This window comes from Cynocephalus volans, chromosome 1, assembly GCF_027409185.1.
Source record: "Cynocephalus volans isolate mCynVol1 chromosome 1, mCynVol1.pri, whole genome shotgun sequence".
Taxonomy (NCBI): domain Eukaryota; kingdom Metazoa; phylum Chordata; class Mammalia; order Dermoptera; family Cynocephalidae; genus Cynocephalus; species Cynocephalus volans.
In genome coordinates, this window is record NC_084460.1 from 135188569 (window position 1) to 135205350 (window position 16782).

At 35.6% G+C, this 16782-nt stretch overlaps 1 protein-coding gene across 1 annotated transcript in view; it reads left to right on the forward strand.

Annotated features, from left to right (window-relative positions):
* The window catches only part of MORC1 (MORC family CW-type zinc finger 1), a 175321-nt gene that overhangs the window by 49020 nt on the left and 109519 nt on the right, over nucleotides 1-16782 (forward strand). Inside the window, 1 exon segment of the mRNA XM_063113301.1 lies at nucleotides 8004-8129. Coding sequence (XP_062969371.1) covers nucleotides 8004-8129 — 126 coding nt within the window.

The window sequence follows — 16782 nt, forward strand, 5'->3', positions numbered from 1 at the left end:
ACTGTTTCAATCTCATTGCTCATTATTGGTCTGTTCAGGTTTTCTATTTCTTCTTGGTTAGGTCTTGGTAGTTTGTATATGTCCAGAAATTTATCCGTTTTCTTCAGGTTTTCAAATTTGTTGGCATATAGTTGTTCATAATAGTTTCTAATGATTCTTTGTGTTTCTGTGATATCAGTTATGATGTTGAGGTATATTTTTTACTCATTGACTTTCAATCTCACTTTCTAGTCTGAAATATAAGGTTCTTATTTCTCCTCTGCATTCTAGCTGTATTCCACAGGTTTTGAAATGTAGAACTCTTATCGTTATTTATTTCTAAATAGCTTATAAATTTTATTTTGATTTTCTCTTTAATCAAGATTTACTTTTTAAAAAGGTGTTTGGAAAATCTACAAGCACATAACTTTTGTTGGGGTGGGAAGGAGTCAGATGTCCTTTTATTGTTATACTTGTATTTTATGGTGATAAGGAAATGTAGCCTCTGTTGTATCTGCTGTTTGAAATATTCAGATTTTCTTATGGACTTATGCCTTAAAGGTTAAAGAAATGTGAATCTCTGACAGGGACACGGTTTTATACATTTTTGTTACATAAATATTTTAATTAAGTTATTCAAATCTATGTCTTTTTTCCCTTAGTGATCATTCAACTTCTGAGAGCAGTATGTTAGAATCTTCCACAATGCTTATGGCTATATTTATGTTTCTTGTATTTCTACTAGTTTTTTCTATATATGTTTCTGAATCATTAGTTTGTGACTTATATATCATCTTAAGTGAAGCTTTTATTAATATATATAGTATCTATGTCACAGCTAATGCTTCCACTTTGTTTATATTTTGTCTAGTATTAACCTCTCTATTCTTGCTTTCTTTTGGCTTTTTCCTATTGTATATTTTCATATCACATTATTTCAAACAGTGATATTTTGTTTTTGGTTTGTCTCATAAACACATAACTAGATTTTTTTACTCATTAAAGTGCTTCTATCTTTTATCTAATTCACATTTATTGTGATATCTGCTCTGGTTGGACTTACTCTTCCTTCTTATATTGAGTTTTATATTTATCTTGTTTTTTGTTATTTGTCCTTTCCTGTTTTTTATTTGTTTTACTTTTCTCTGCTTTATGTTCCTTTTCTTCCCCTTTGTGAAAATGGTTGAGTTGTGATTGTTTTTTTCCCAAGTGGGAAAGTTTACTTTTTTCCATTCAAATAACTTGCAATAGTTGTTCCATTATATTCTTTCAGTGGACTACCTTTACATCTTTTTTTTTAAGATGACTGGTAAGGGGATCTTAACCCTTGACTTGGTGTTGTCAGCACCACACTTTCCCAAGTGAGCTAACTGGCCATCCCTATATAGGGATCTGGACCTCTGGTCTTGGTGTTATCAGCACCACACTCTCCCAAGTGAGCCATGGACTGGCCCTACCTTTACATTTTTAATAAACATGCCTCAACTTACAATTTTAGTGTCAAACTGTAGAGTTAATTAGCATTTATGTAATTTCAGAAATAAGGAAAGGCCTTAGTATACTTTCACTCTCTTCTTTGCTAGTGTCACCTTTTTGGATTTTGCAATATTTTATCAATCATGCATAAACAATTTTTTAGACTAAACTGTAAGATTTATTGTTTTCTTTGCTTTCTACTGTATCTTTCACCCCATAGCATCTTCTTTTTTGGATCTATTAGTTTATTTGCTGGATTATATCCTCAAGTGATTCTTTCAGAATCTGTTGGAAGTAAACTTTTGGAATTTGTATCCCTGAAAGTGTCTTTATTTTTCTCTTCCACTTCAATATTTGTGTAAGTGGATGTAGAAATGGAAGTTGTGAAGTATCATCAATAAATTCATGGAAGGATTGTATTATCCTTTAATTCAATTTTTCCATGAACTTTTCCCTCATAATTTCCCCTATAATGTATTGCTCCTTTGACTTCTTAAATCTGTGTTGTTGATGTGAAGCTTTTATGCAGATGTGATTACTGAATTTGTACCAATTACTTTTTTTTTTCCCTGGATAGCTTTTGGGATTTTCTCTTAAACTTTAATAATTTCCACTATCTGTCTGTCTATGTGTTTTGTCTTCTTGTAATTCTTCATACTCACCAATTGGAGAACTCTTCTAACTTGCTGATTTCATATTGGCTCTGCTTTCAAAATAGATCCCTATCCAACCACTTATCATCTCTACTGTTACAATCCTGGTCCAAGCCACCATCATGTCTCAACCAAATTATTGCAGTAGTTCTCCCACTGGTCTATTGGTCTCCCTGATTTTACCTTGGCCTTCTGAAAACTATTTCACCCTTGCCTCTTGGTAGCAGCAAGATAAATCTTTTAAAAAATTTGTACAAAATTCTCCAATGACTTCCCACTTTACCCAGAGAGAAAGTGAAAGTTTTTACAGTGTTCTGTAGCACGCTGTATGATATGGTTACATATTATTTCTCAGATCACCTTTCCCCTTCTCTCATTCCTCTCTGGGCTCACAGGTCTCCTTACTAGTCTTTCTTATATTTCAGCATGAGGCTAATATGTATTTTCAGTCTACCGAACTGTTCTATCTGTGTCTTTATTTTTCAAAAAATATTCCTTAATGACATAGTCTGTCAGCAGATGCATTAGAGGTAATTGCATGACTGCCAATACTTACTGGCTATCTGATACCTTTATTCAGTGTTTAGTGAGGTATGTATAAAATTAGAAAACATGACACCAGATCCTTGAACATAGTTCTGTTGGAGCTAATTGAAGAGACCAGAACTCTAGATTTGTATTCCTTCAAGTAGCTTGAGTTCTGTTGGGAGAGAACTTTCATTCTAGTGTCAGAATAGTCTCTTAACCTCTGTGTTGTCACCTAAAGAATGAGGCTGTAACATCATCTATTTAATATGCATGCTGTAGGAATAGAAGAGGCACAGTACCTGATCCATGGAAAATCTCAGTGCAGTTTAGTTCCTCCAGTTCTTCTTTTCTCTACAACACTTCTGTCTAGCATTTACTATAATGCCCTGAAAACTAAGTCAGTGTCTGGTACATAGCAAGCAACAAATGGTTTAAATTCAGTAAACTGAACTGAGTGCCAATTTCTAAATAATTTTTTAAGTTTATGGCAAGTACTTTCATGGGTTCCACTGTCCTCCATACCAGAAGATCATTGGAGATCTTTATTAGAGTGAGAGAATTTTAGGAAATTTTCTAATGTGCTTCCATTACCTTTGAAATCTCTTTTGCATTCCTAATTGTAAAAGCCTGATCACCCTTGCAGCATTCTTCCTGATTCGCCTTTTAGAACGATGGGTCCATTATACCAGGTCTGTTGGGTATGCATGTGATTTTTCTGTGCCCATGTTGCTTTTAGTGATTTACTATCTTTTAAACATTATAATTATTATACATACTCAACTTTATAGGAAACTGGAAGAAAGCACAAACCCTAGTAAATAAGGAATGTCCTGGAATTGGCTGTCATCAAAGGGGCCTGCCATATTTCTGAATCCACCATGGCTCAGCATCTCAGGCAGCTAGAGAAACGCATCCAGAAAGCACTGAGAGTGGTGATACAATACAGAGCAATGGAGTTGACATTTGTGCTAAGTGATGTTTTGAAATCAACATGTTTCTAAATTGACAGTCATTGGGCAGCATTTCATAATGTCTTAGTCAGTTTATGTCTTAACTGAGCTGGCTGGGAACATAGCAAAAGTTATAGTTTCAAATTGTTAAAATATGCTGCTTGCCACACCATGGTTTTCACAAAAGTAGTACTTTCATTACTTGTGTAGCTTGTAACTTTTCTTTTAAATTACCTCTTCGAGTTAGCATTTCTCTTAGGTATAATCTACCCACCCTAAGATTAAATTTGGCTAGCCCATTCAAAGTTCAGAATTTAAACTAATTAAAAATCTTTATGCATTTCTTTATGTTCAAGATAATATAAACTGTTAATTTCAACTTCAAGAAGTCTTCAGAGATTTTGTAGGGACCTTTAACAATAAATTTAGAAAAGAATTTTGGTTATCATATATAGTATTATTATGAATAAAAAATTTGGCGTTTATGAGATATTGTAAAAGGAACCTCATTTAGTCCAGTGCCTGGAGTTTAGAGTCATTTTCTCAACCATGGGCCTAATCAGCATAGATCAGTTGTTGGGCTGGATGGGAGTCTGCTGTCTGTGTGCCCAGTGTAAATAAATGTAGGAGGTATATTTCTTGGCTGTGAGAGACTGTTCTCCTTCCCGCTTTCAGGAAACCTGTACATACCACCCTGTCCACTAGGTCTACCAGGCAGTGGTTTCCAAACCTGGCAGAGTTAAAGGAATCTCCTGGGTAGATTTAAAAAGCTCACATTCCCAGATTCATGTCACAGAGAATTTGAGTCAGTAGACAAAGGAGATATGGCTTTGGCCATAGAGCTCCACTTTCTGGCCTCTCCTGCCCTTAGCACGGTTTGGTAGCTACAACATATAGCAACATTTAAAACAAAAGAAGAATAATGTGGACAGATTGAGGAAAGAAAGAAGCCACACAGAGGACACAGCCACAGCTGGAAACTAAAATAGAAACTTTTAAGAACACCCAATGCTGAGCAGGAAACAAAAGCATTGATTCTACTCCATCTCCTCCTATTACATTCCACAGACTATGAAGCCAGTTTTTGTCTAAAAATACTCTTCTCTTTCCTACATCTATCATGTGACTGTTGGGGTGGGGGCTGTTGTAGGGTTTGCTCTCTCTCTTCCTTTCTTCAGTTTCTCACCACCAGTGAAATAGAAAGTGAGAGAGAAAGAGACAAAGATAGAGGTATGGAAACATCTGGCAAAGTGAAAGGCAACAGAAAAGAAAGACATTTAGGAGGAAATAAGAAAAACCCTTGAAGCGTATTATATGAAGCAGCTTCTGGTGAATGGAGAGTAACAATTTTTTTTTTTTCTTTTGATCTTTTGAAAATATCCTGACTGCTTGGCACATTTGTATCTCAGTTTCCTAAGTGAATGGCTTTAAAGAGACACGTAGTGTCCTCGTTGAAGATGATCTTTCATTTAAAAGTCCTTCTAATATAGAGACTCCTCTGTGTTCCATTCTAAATTAAACCAGACAAGTCCTAATGATTGTCATTTACTCAACAAATATTTATTGCTGAGACGCTAGCCTCATGGAGTTAACAGCCCTATGGGAATACAGATAAATAACAGACAAGGACAGCACTGAGTGACAAGTGCAGTGATAGGGGAGGCAGAAGAAGGGGACACAGAGGGGGGCGCTTCCTCACTCTTGGGGAGTGAGGGGAGGCTCCAAGAGGAAGTGAGATCTCGAGGTTGCGTTCTGAAGGGGGAAAGGCGCTGACCACGAGTGGCCAAGGAATTGAAGGTGAATATGCCCAGGCTTGTGGATGCGAAAGCATGGTCCATGTCTGGAGGGACTGAGAGAGTTCCTAAATGGCTAGACTGAAGCTGGCGAGAGTTGTGAGGAAGGACAGTGGAGTAGGAAAGATCTTATGCTTCATAGAAATAAGTTTGAAATTGACAGTGGGTCGGCCCCATTTATATACAGTTTTTATAATTAACCCTCTTTGTCTCCTGTCACAGACGTCACAAATAAGAGATATTACCACTCTGTTTGTCACATATAAACAGGAACTTGCAAAAGTCAGCCTGAGTCGAAAAGGGTTAACATCGCAGGTATCTGTCCTTAGAAGGGCTTGATTGCAAGGTTGCCACCTGTCTGGCTTTTGGAAACGTGGCTGATAAACAGTTTCCTACACTGATATAAAACTTTTCCTAACTGATAAGGAATGCTCACTGTGTTGAGATTGTGCAAACAATATGGCTTCTGCTGAAAAACTCCTTTTCTTCTGAGACTCTGGAACTTTGATACATGTAGGCAGAAGATGCCTATGTGACCAGCTTCCAATAAAAGCCTTGGATGCCTAGTCTCTAATGAGCTTTCCTAGGCAGGAACATCACACACATGTTGCTGCATTTTCATAGCTGAGGGAAGAGTGTGTTCTGCATGACCCTTCATGAGAGGGAGAGAACATAAGAAAGCCAGCAGATGGACAACTCCAGACTCCACCTATCCTTCCCTTTATGAGCCATTGCACATCCTAACTACAATGCTGTGATGAATCTTAGCCATGAGAACAATTATATGCTAAGGCCCATGAGTCTTTCCAGTAAATCTCCTAACTTAAAGGAGGTTTTGAAAATCTCCAGCATGCATGCTATAAATATTTACCCATTAATCTTTATTAAATGGGTGAAGACATTGAACTATCAAAAGGTAGAAGTATTCATGTTCGTATGTATATATACGTGAATATATATATTAATATATATGTGAATATTATATATATATATGTGTACATATATAGTATTTTTAACCAAAGCTTATTTAACCAGTATGATCTGTCATCACATTTCTCAAAATCTCAATCTTGTCTCTGAATTGCTTTTGACTTTTACCTACAAATGATAAAGATGTGTCAGTTTTGAGGAGAGACAGAAGAAAAGGCTACTAGCTCTAAGGGTTTTCAAATTAGGAGACTCAGAAAGGATTTACACAGTGGCAAAAGTCATTGGAATGTTTATAGCATCCCAAGCTATCTTCCTTTTCTTTTAACAGCTGAGGACAGACTTTACTGTGCAGTTTCTGGTGCACTAAAAGTAACATCATTGTGGTGTGACGCTCTAATGCAGACAGCCTGTCATTACATTAGAATACATTGGTATTTATGTAATAATAGCTATGGACTGAATACTTTTATGTATTTTACTATTACATATTACAGTATTTACATAAATACTATTATGTAATTTACATAGGGAAAATTCTACTCAAGAATTACCTAAAAGAATTTCTTTTGAAGCAACTAAAAGAAATTCCTGACTTTTTAATGAGTTTCAGATCCTGCCTGAAGGAACTTATAACCAACCAGGAAATTCTTGGATTTCTTATGGCTTCATCTTCATTTTTGAATTCCTTGGAGTTTTGTCCTTTCTTACTGAGTAACTGGCAGTGGTGTAACTCTGATGAGCAGCCCCTTAGACAGGACTTGCATTTCCTTTTCACCTTCTTTGTCTCACTCTGTACTGAGGTAGGACTGTAAAAATGATGTGTTCACTTTTCCTCACTCTCCAGTTGACCTCATTGCCCTTTACAGTAGCCTTTTCTGAGACCCGGTAGTAGTCAACACCACTTCTTAAGCATGGTTGGTCATGTTTTTGATCTTTATTTCTTGTCTAATTGGAGAGGATTTACAGTTCATGAATGGTCTTTAATATAGAAGGTCCTTGGAGTTGTTAGTACATGGTGATACAGTGATTTACCAATAACATGCAGTTTTACAAGGGTCATTTTCTTCATAGCTATTTACATTATTTCTGCTCCCATTTTATTGCCTTCCCAGTCTTCATTTTTCTCTCTTCTCCTCTTACTTATCAAGTCATCAGATTCCTCCCCTCAGCTGGCCATAAATACTTATTTAACACTGATTGCACTTAAAGAATGAAGTTTTATGTTTTTGGTTCATAATTTTAAAAGCAAATGAAGCATTTTTATTACATTTCTCTGTTTACAATAACTTAATGGAAATGCTTTTTATTCATGTGAGCCTGGATTCTTTTTGTTACGTGTGAACAGGAGAATTGTTTTGTTTAATTGACTTGATTTTGTCCTTCTGGGTTAATAGCTTTAATGGAAAGTCTATTTTCTGTTGCCAATATGTCTACTTAGAATTGGTTGGTTGCTGACAAAAGTTCAATCCTAACCAAAGCATCGGTTGTTTATGTAGGCTCTTGTGTTTAGAGGCCTGCTTAATGAACTGAGTGTTGCAGGATTTTCTGGCGTTTGTGGTGCCATCAATTTTAGAAGAAAAATTTCTAAAACTTCTGGTAGTAACCATTTGACCTGACAATCTGATTTTTTCTTCTCAAAGAGATGTCATTGTCGAGTCCTTTACATTATGGACTTTGGGTATTTTCTATTCCAGCTTTCCAGAGAGATGGTCATTCAAAGCCTACACATCTGTTCTGTATTTTGATCCTCGGATGAGAATATTCATTCAGGCCAAAAGAGTTGAAACAAAACACCTATGCTATTGCCTTTACAGACCCAGGTAACTTGCCTTCCTTTAATTATGTTCATAGACTTTTTATTTATAAAATTGATATGCTCCCCAAAATTGTCAAAGTGAGGATATTGACTTTGATAGTAAGATTTATATCTTGTAAACAAAATTCAAAGTGCATTCAGGAAGGTTTGCTAAAGAGTAAGAGTAGTGATGTGTGACAAATATTTGGGAGTAATAGCAACACATTGCAGTGAACATGCTAAGTTAGACACTCACCCCAAGTAGAAATTCGTTTTTCACGTCGGTGAATCTCAGGTGCTTTGATTGTGATGAGTTCCATTAAAAGATTAGATTTCACTTATATTTTCTGTTTACACAATATATTTGAACTGTTAAACTGTATACATATAAGCTTATGTATATTATATGTAAAAAAATGAATGTATTTATAAATACATACCTGGTTCATTTATATTTTATTTATTTCTTATATTTTAGGATAAACTTTTTTAAAGCTTACATTTGCATATTATAAAATCTATCTTGCCCAACTATGCATGCAATCAGAATGGTCATTTTTTCAATATAGTTTCTGGCGCTCATTTATTTATATGAGGATACTTCAAAAAGTTAACAAAAGAATAGAATTGAAAGATAATACAAATCTTTCCATGAACTTTTTGAAGTACTGTTTTATACCAAACATTTATCAGAATCTTCTGTGAGTCTGAGATGGTTGTAGATACAAAGCATAAAAAAGATAAGATTTACTCTAGTTTTGAGGAGCTTAATCTCTGTTGAGAAATATTAAATGCTTGTATATTGTCTATGTAAGTGCCTTTTTACCTGAATTGTTTCATTTGATTTCTGCAGTGGGTTAGGTTTTATCATCACCATTTTAGAGATAAGGAAATGTGAAGACTGGACAGGAGCTCAAATTTTCTAGCTCCAAATTCTTTACCAATTCAAATCCCATGCTCTTTCCCCTATCTGTGTTAATTATTTATAATAGATCTACATTTGCCATGTTGTCTTATTTTTATGAAACAGCAGTTGCTGTCCTGGGTCCTTGCATTACTCACATAGATATTAATATTTAAAATTATAGATCTCTTTATTATCATATACCCTGACCATATACCAATGGTTTCCTCCAAAGCTTTACTTTTGATTTCTGATCATACTGCAGATCATCTATTGAATATAAAGTACCAAGCCTGAGACTCTTCCTGTAAATCAGTCTATTCATTCCCTAATAAATATCAGAGCAATGATTTCTTTTTATCAGTCTCATTCTTCTGGGAGGTACCAAGGGTCTCTTGTATCAATCTGTATAGCTGATCTTTTCAAATTAAATTATTCCTCTCTTAGTGAGTTCAGGTAAAAAATGGTTGAAGCCAATGGAAAATGTTGATTTGTCTCTATTTTCTGAGGGAATTTTGATAAATTGAATTTTATCAACCTAAATTATTTATATCAAGTGATGGCTGTTCTCCACTCTAGTATTTTTTTATTCACCTTTTAAAATATTATTCTTAGATATGTATTATCAGGAAGTAGGTCTAATGTAAATATATATATTTTGTTCCCTAAAAGAAATTTAAGGACACTCAAATGTTTGCCAAGTTTTATTTGGAGCTCTGAGCTCTGATAAGCTGCTGTATCTGATATTCGGAGTCTGTGAAATGGAAAGATCTATTCCTTGGTGGCTTTATACCTTAGGGCTTGTCTCTCTCTCGCCATATTTACCTGCATATAATTTCCCTTACAGGCTCTCTGGTGGCAGAAGTCTTGTGTAAGAAATGCCTCCACTATTTGACCAAAGTGGAGGCATTTAAAGGGAACTAAAAAGTGATTAAGTACTCTGTCCATTTGGCCACCCTGGCTCTAATAAACTTCTAAAAATGAATTGGGAAACCAAGGTACCCCTAAAAAACTCTGTAATCCTTAGGTATTATTTGTAAGAATACATGAATCTGCTTCCTGGGCAATTATTTTTCTATACTTTTGTATCAAACAGAAACAAGACTGGATTAATGTGGGTGCATTTGTAATTGCTTTAAAACTACTTTACTCCAAGGAGGAAGACCAGAAGGGAATTTTAGTTTCCTTTCTTGATCACATTCTGTTCCGTAATTTTATCAATAATTTGGATTAAAAAAAGCAAGCATGTATGTATGCTTCTTGAATTCATAGTTGACTCTGAACTAGTAGGAATATCTTATATCAGTCAAAACAGAGACAAGATGTGAAAGAATTAAAGTCCAAAAGATAAATATGATATAGATAATGTGCAGATCTGCATTTAGATTAAAAAAGATCTATTGTGTAAGTATACTTGACAGTGATTTACATGAAAAAATGCATAGATGCTTTAATTGACCACAAGGTTAGCATAAGCTGATAGTGTGACAGGATTTCTAAGAATGGTTATGGAATTTGGTGAGGAGAAACAGATAGAGATAGGACTATGTCACCGTGGCCTGCTTACACCATGTCTGAGGGAGATGCTCAGATGGGGATTCCTTAGGAGGGACGCAGACTCTCTGAAAACTGTTTCACTCCTAGGAAAGTAACTGTCTGGTAAGGGATCATTTCTGGAATGGAGGATAATCCCATAAAGGAGAGAAGACGTAGGGTCTGAGTAAAAACATGAAAGGCTGTCATGTGGTAGTTGGAATTCCAGAGGACAGAACTTGATGGCTGGATAGAAGTAGAAGACAGTTACAGCTAGCTCAGCATGAGAGTGTTAGGCTGTTTTTACCAGGGAAAGATGCACAGATTACCTTTTCCCATTGGTGTTTAGTAGAAGGCTATTCAGAGAAGACAAATAATAGGGGAGCCGTTACAGCCACCTCACTGTCCCCTTTGACTTTGTGTTTCCATAACTGGGATGTTCTGGAGAACTGAAACAGCAGCCCAGTGCTGCTCAGTGTACACCAGAGCTCTACTGAGCTGCCTTTGCTGGTGTACCTAGCATTTGCTCCTCTAGCAGTGGGTTTTCCACCATGAAATTTGAAGCTTCCCTATTGGGAAGAGTTTGGGGACAAACCATTGCAGAGAGGTTCGGCTTCTCACATCGCTTCCTTTGGTTGAACACCAGTCCCCTGTCCAGTTAACACACTTAGTGTTCAGAATACTAAATCCAGCATGTCCAGGACAGCAAATTTAGTTTCTCTAGACAGACACGGCATGCGGTATAGCACTGAGAGGGTCAGAGTTTGGCATGAGATTAATGAAGGTGTTCATGCTCTACAGCAGTGGAAAGGACTCCCACCCAACTTGAGTACAGACTTGTCCCTGGAGGAGTCTAAATTGTAGAAAAAATGATTACTTTGGGAAGAATTTCAGCTAGGTGACTTTTAAGGTCTCTTTTAAAGATTTTATAAATCTTTAATTTTTAGAGTCTTAAATATTATTTAAATAATACAGACAAGTTAATATATAGCTGTGTAACTTGATCTTAGGCAACAAACATTACTGATTTTCTTTGGCTTTGAATTCTTTAGCTTTAGTAGAGAAATAACTCTCAGATTTATACAGGCATTAAATCTCTGCACATTAAGACTAAAGAAGGGAGTAAAATGGTCGCCTTTGAAATCTTTTTAAGGGAGACAGAGCCAAAGTGTCTGTTTGAAGAAATCCATTTTTCATTAACATTGCTTTACTGTAGACCCCTAACACTGAAAGGAGCCCAAATGAGATGGGATTGGAGTCACCCTGCTTACATAGGAGCAGCACGGTTCTTTTAAAATTATCCAGGACATTAACTCCATGGTGTGCTGTTGATTGCTCTGCAACATTATGCTTCTGGGACAGTCTTTTTACTTTTTAGAGATACTTCCCACATACTCATGCTCCACCCACCTAGGTAGATTAATAATTTTTGAAAAGTGTCTCTTTTGTAAACTGCATCTTATGTATTTGCTCATCAATTTTTATAATCTTAAATTATTTAATCTTTAAAAATAGGATACTGATTGGAAATAAAATTTGGATCAGCCAAACCTGTATTTGAGATTTGAGGGATTTTTGTTTTGTTTTGTTCTGGTTTTTGTTTACTAGTTGTGAACCTTCGAATTACTTAAGCCTTACTCTTGACCACTATGGAATGGGAACTCCTCTACCATTTAGAATTGTTATGAGGATTAAAAGAAAACTATGTTTTATTTTAAACATAAAGACACTCAGCAGAGTTGCCAAAATGTTTGTAAACGAACAGTAGTTGTTATACAAATGAGTAGCAAGTGATGGAATGACAAGTTCTTAAAATTAGTGATAATAATGACACATCATACTGAAACCTATGGGAGACTGCAAAAGCAGTATTAAAAGCCAAGTTTATTGCAATAAATGCTTACATCAAAAGAATAGAAAGACTTCAAATAAACAACATAACATTACACCTCAAAAATCTAGAAAAACAAGAACAATCCAATCCCAAAGTTAATAGATGGAAAGAAAGAATTAAAATTACAGCAGAACTAAATGAAATAGAGACCAAAAATATGATATAAAAGATCAATGAAACAAAAAGTTATTTACTTGAGAAGATAAACAAAAGAGACAAACCATTAGCCAGACTAACTATAAAAAGAAGAGAGAAGACCCAAAAACCAAAAACCAGAAGTGACAAAGGAAACATTACAACTGATACCACAGAAATACAAAGAATAGAGATTATTATGAACAACTATAAGCCAACAAATTTGAAAATCTGGAGGAAATGGATACATTTCTGGACACACACAAACTACCAAGACTGAACCAAGAAGACATAGAAAAACTGAACAGACCAATAATGAGCAACTAGATTGAAGTAGTAATCAGAAATCTTCCAACAAAGAAAAGCCCGGAACTGGATGGCTTCACTGCTGAATTCTAAAGGAATTTAGAATTCAATTTAGAATTTAAAGAGGAATTAATACCAACTCTTTCCAACCTATTCCAAAAACTGAAGCAGAGTCCATTCTCCCATATTCATTCTATGAGGCCAGCAACACCTGATACCAAAACCAGATAAAGATAAAACAAAAAAAGAAAACTACAGGCCAATATCTTTGATGAATATAAACACAAAAGTCCTCAACAAAATGCTAGGAAACAGACTACCGTAACACATCAAAAGGATTATTCATCATGATCAAATGGGATTCATCCCAAGGATGCAAGGATGTTTCCACATATGCAGGTCAATAAATGTGAAACACCACATCAAAAAAATCAAGAACAAAAAATATATGATCACCTCAATAGATGCAGAGAAAGTATTTGACAAACTCAGTGTCCCTTCATGATAAAGATTCTCAGCAAATTGGGTATAGAAGGACGGTGTCTCAACTCAATACTTTTTATTGACTTTATGTCTTCTAGCTCTTTCACAATGAAAATAGCCAGTTAATTGTTTTATGTAGAAAGCAGATATTAGCAAAATATTTGAATGCAGTTTCATTGATGGGAAGTGATAGGGAGGTAGAAGGTGAAATGTGTAAAGATGAAAAAGAGCAGAAGCCTAAAATGTGTCAACAGAAGGCAAAATATAGAGAGAAGAAAGAAAAAAATATATAGGCAGAGGCTGCAAACTAGGGTTGTGGGCAGAGGTAAAGTCACTGCAAGGTTTGGGAGATGGGTTTGGAAGAAAATTCTAGCCACTGAGAGACTGGGATGCACTTCTCGTGCCTACCATTGCAAGAGCTAGATGGATTCTCTTTCTTCTCCAGCGGATGCATTACTCTGGCTCTCGCAGGCATTTTGTTTATCCTCAAGAGCCCACTAGTAAGAAAAGGAAAAGGAAGTGTCAGGCTGATGGAGGCTTCCAATTCTAGATGGAGATTTGACTGAAAATTCTTTTGTTTCTGAGAATGGACAGATGCATTACAGTAGAATTACGAAAGTCTGTATATACATTTCTTAGCTTGTTTTAATTGTAATGAACAACTGTAAAATTTAAATTGTAAACCAGTATGCTGATCATTTGGGATCAGTTTATCTCACTGATGCAGACATAGAAGAGAGCACATTTTTTTGGTCTTTGTTGTTTAAAATTAATCACTAATGCAGAGTTGCTACCTTTTTGCCATCTTTACTTTCTATGACTGTAAACACAGTCTATAAAAAATGCTTAGATTGTTCATATCATCTTTAAAGGATTATCTCATTATTCAGTCAGTCCTCCCTTGATTTTTTAAAAATGATTTGATTTGAAATGAATGGTTCAAACTACATTAATTATGTGATTAATATGTGATTTTTTAAAACAAGTGATAATTCCTATATATAATGACCAATAATTTTCTACTTTAAAACTTAGGTTTAGTGTTCTCTAAATGTAATAGAGACTAATTTAGAAAACACCTAAGTTATGACTTAAATGAATAATGTTCATTGTAAAAGAAAATCAGGGGATCAAACTTACAATTACTTTAGTTTTAATGGGTGTTTCTTTTTTGTGGTTGACTGTATAATCATACCTGAAAATGAACATTAAAGTTAGCAACAGCAGATACAAAGTTAGTTATTGTAACTTGAGTTGTTTATTAAACCACTGAAGTATAGGATGACATACTTCAATGGTTTAATAAACAACTAACCGTGAATATAGGATGACATTCACCTTTTTTTGTTTTGTTTTATTTAACATTAAGCCTTTTCATATAGGTAACTTGACAAGTTTCTACAAATCCTTCAAATTCTTAAAAGAAAAGTAATTCCTCCAGCCACTCATTTTATTTTCTCATCTCCAATGCATTTTTCCTCTACAACACACATTGGGAGAATTAGACAATAATAACACATATTAAGTACTTACTATGAACCAGCATTGTTTTAAGTTCTTTAGCTGTACTGACATCCTTAATTCTCATAAAACCTATGAGTTAGTTACCTTTGTTTTTATCCCCATTTACAGATGAGGAAATGGAATGACAGAAAATGAAGTGATTTGCCCAGTTTTACACTACTAGTAAGGTTTATACCTGGGCCTTTAATCCAGGCAGGTAGACCCCAGGAAGTTCTACTCTTAACATTAATTCATGAAACTGCTCTGTCTTGAGTATATCTGTACTACATTTGTTGAGATAAAGGAAGAGAATCCCAAATAAACAAACTGCAAACAGACTTTGGCTAACAAACATTAAAATCATGTGTGACCTGTTGGTATCAGCAATCAGTGAAGAATTTGCATTACTGCTTACATTGTTTAAAAGCAAGAACATATAAAGGCAATTCTAGATCAAGCTCTCATTTAAAACCATTGCTATTAGTATAGATTCCAGGGGATGGCAATCCTTTTCTGCAAAGGGCCTAAGGGAAAATAAATGTCTGGGCACATTCAGCAGTTTCCCATATTCTTATTGTTTCTTTCTTTCTTTCTTTCTCCCCCCCTCCCCAAACCCATAAAAATGTAAAAGCCATTCTTAAATATCAGGCTGTACCAAAAAGAAGCTGGTGGCCTAGTTTGGCCCATGGGCCATATTTTGCCTACTCCTGGCACAGACTTATCAGGGCATATAGCTTTAGACTCACCCTTCTGCCTGAGCAAACACCTCTTTTTATGTCTTAAAACATTTTGGCTTCCAGAAATGTTTTACAGGTCTCCACTACCTCTTGCTGGAAATTTGATACCTTTATTATTCAGGGTTCTCCAGAGAGACAGAACCAATGGAATATAGATAGGTATATAAGAAGGGATTCATTATGGGAATTGTCTCATACGATGGTGGAGGCAGAGAAGTCTCACAGTCTACTGTCTGCAAGCTGGAGGCCCCAACAAACAGGTGGTATACCTCAGTCTGAGTCCAAAGGCTTGAGAACTTGGGAGGCCTGCTGGTGTAAGTGCTGCAGTATGTAGGCCTGAGGACCTGGAATTCTGGTGTCCAAGGCAAAAGAAAATGGATGTCCCAGCTCAAGCAGATTGCAAATTAGCCCTTCTGCTGCCTTTTTGTTCTATTCTGACCCTCAGCAGATTGGATTATTCCCACCCACATTGGTGAGGATGAACTTCTTCAGTCTACTGATTCAAACGCTCATCTCTTCTGGAAACACCCTCACAGGCATACCCAGAAGTAACATTTTGCCAGTTATCTGGGCATCCCTCAGCCCAATCAAGCTGACACACAGAATTAACCATCACAATGCCTTTTTAAACTCTGAAGATGTCAGAGAATGGTAAGCTGCTGGGTCTATAGGGATATGAGACAAAAGTATAGAATGGGGTATACAGAGATTTGAGCATTCTCAAACCAAATATTATTCTAGAATGTTTCTCTCCATGATAATTTGAAGAAACATTTGAAAGCCTGGTTCCAAGAATCCTCTATAACAGGCACACATGGTTTCAACTGCATTCAGAGAACCTCTATTCCACAGAGCTTTTCTTACCTGTACTTTGTTCTCTTTGAATTTATGGATCTATACATATATAAATCTTCCTTTTTCCTTGATTGTTCTAGAGCATCTTTGCTGTCACTAAAGTAATGGACTTTGAAAATAGGCTCCCCAAGCAATAAAGTAAAAAATGTGCTTTAAGTAGTTTAAAATAATATATTAATGGATGTTTCTGAGCATTTCAGTTAGAGATAATTGTTTAGGGACTGGGAGAAGAAGTTTATGTAGTGTCAATGATGATCTGAGTAAAAGGGCTGTGCGTATTAACCAGAAATTTTGATAATGGAGCAGTTGCACAAATTTTTTTTCCCTA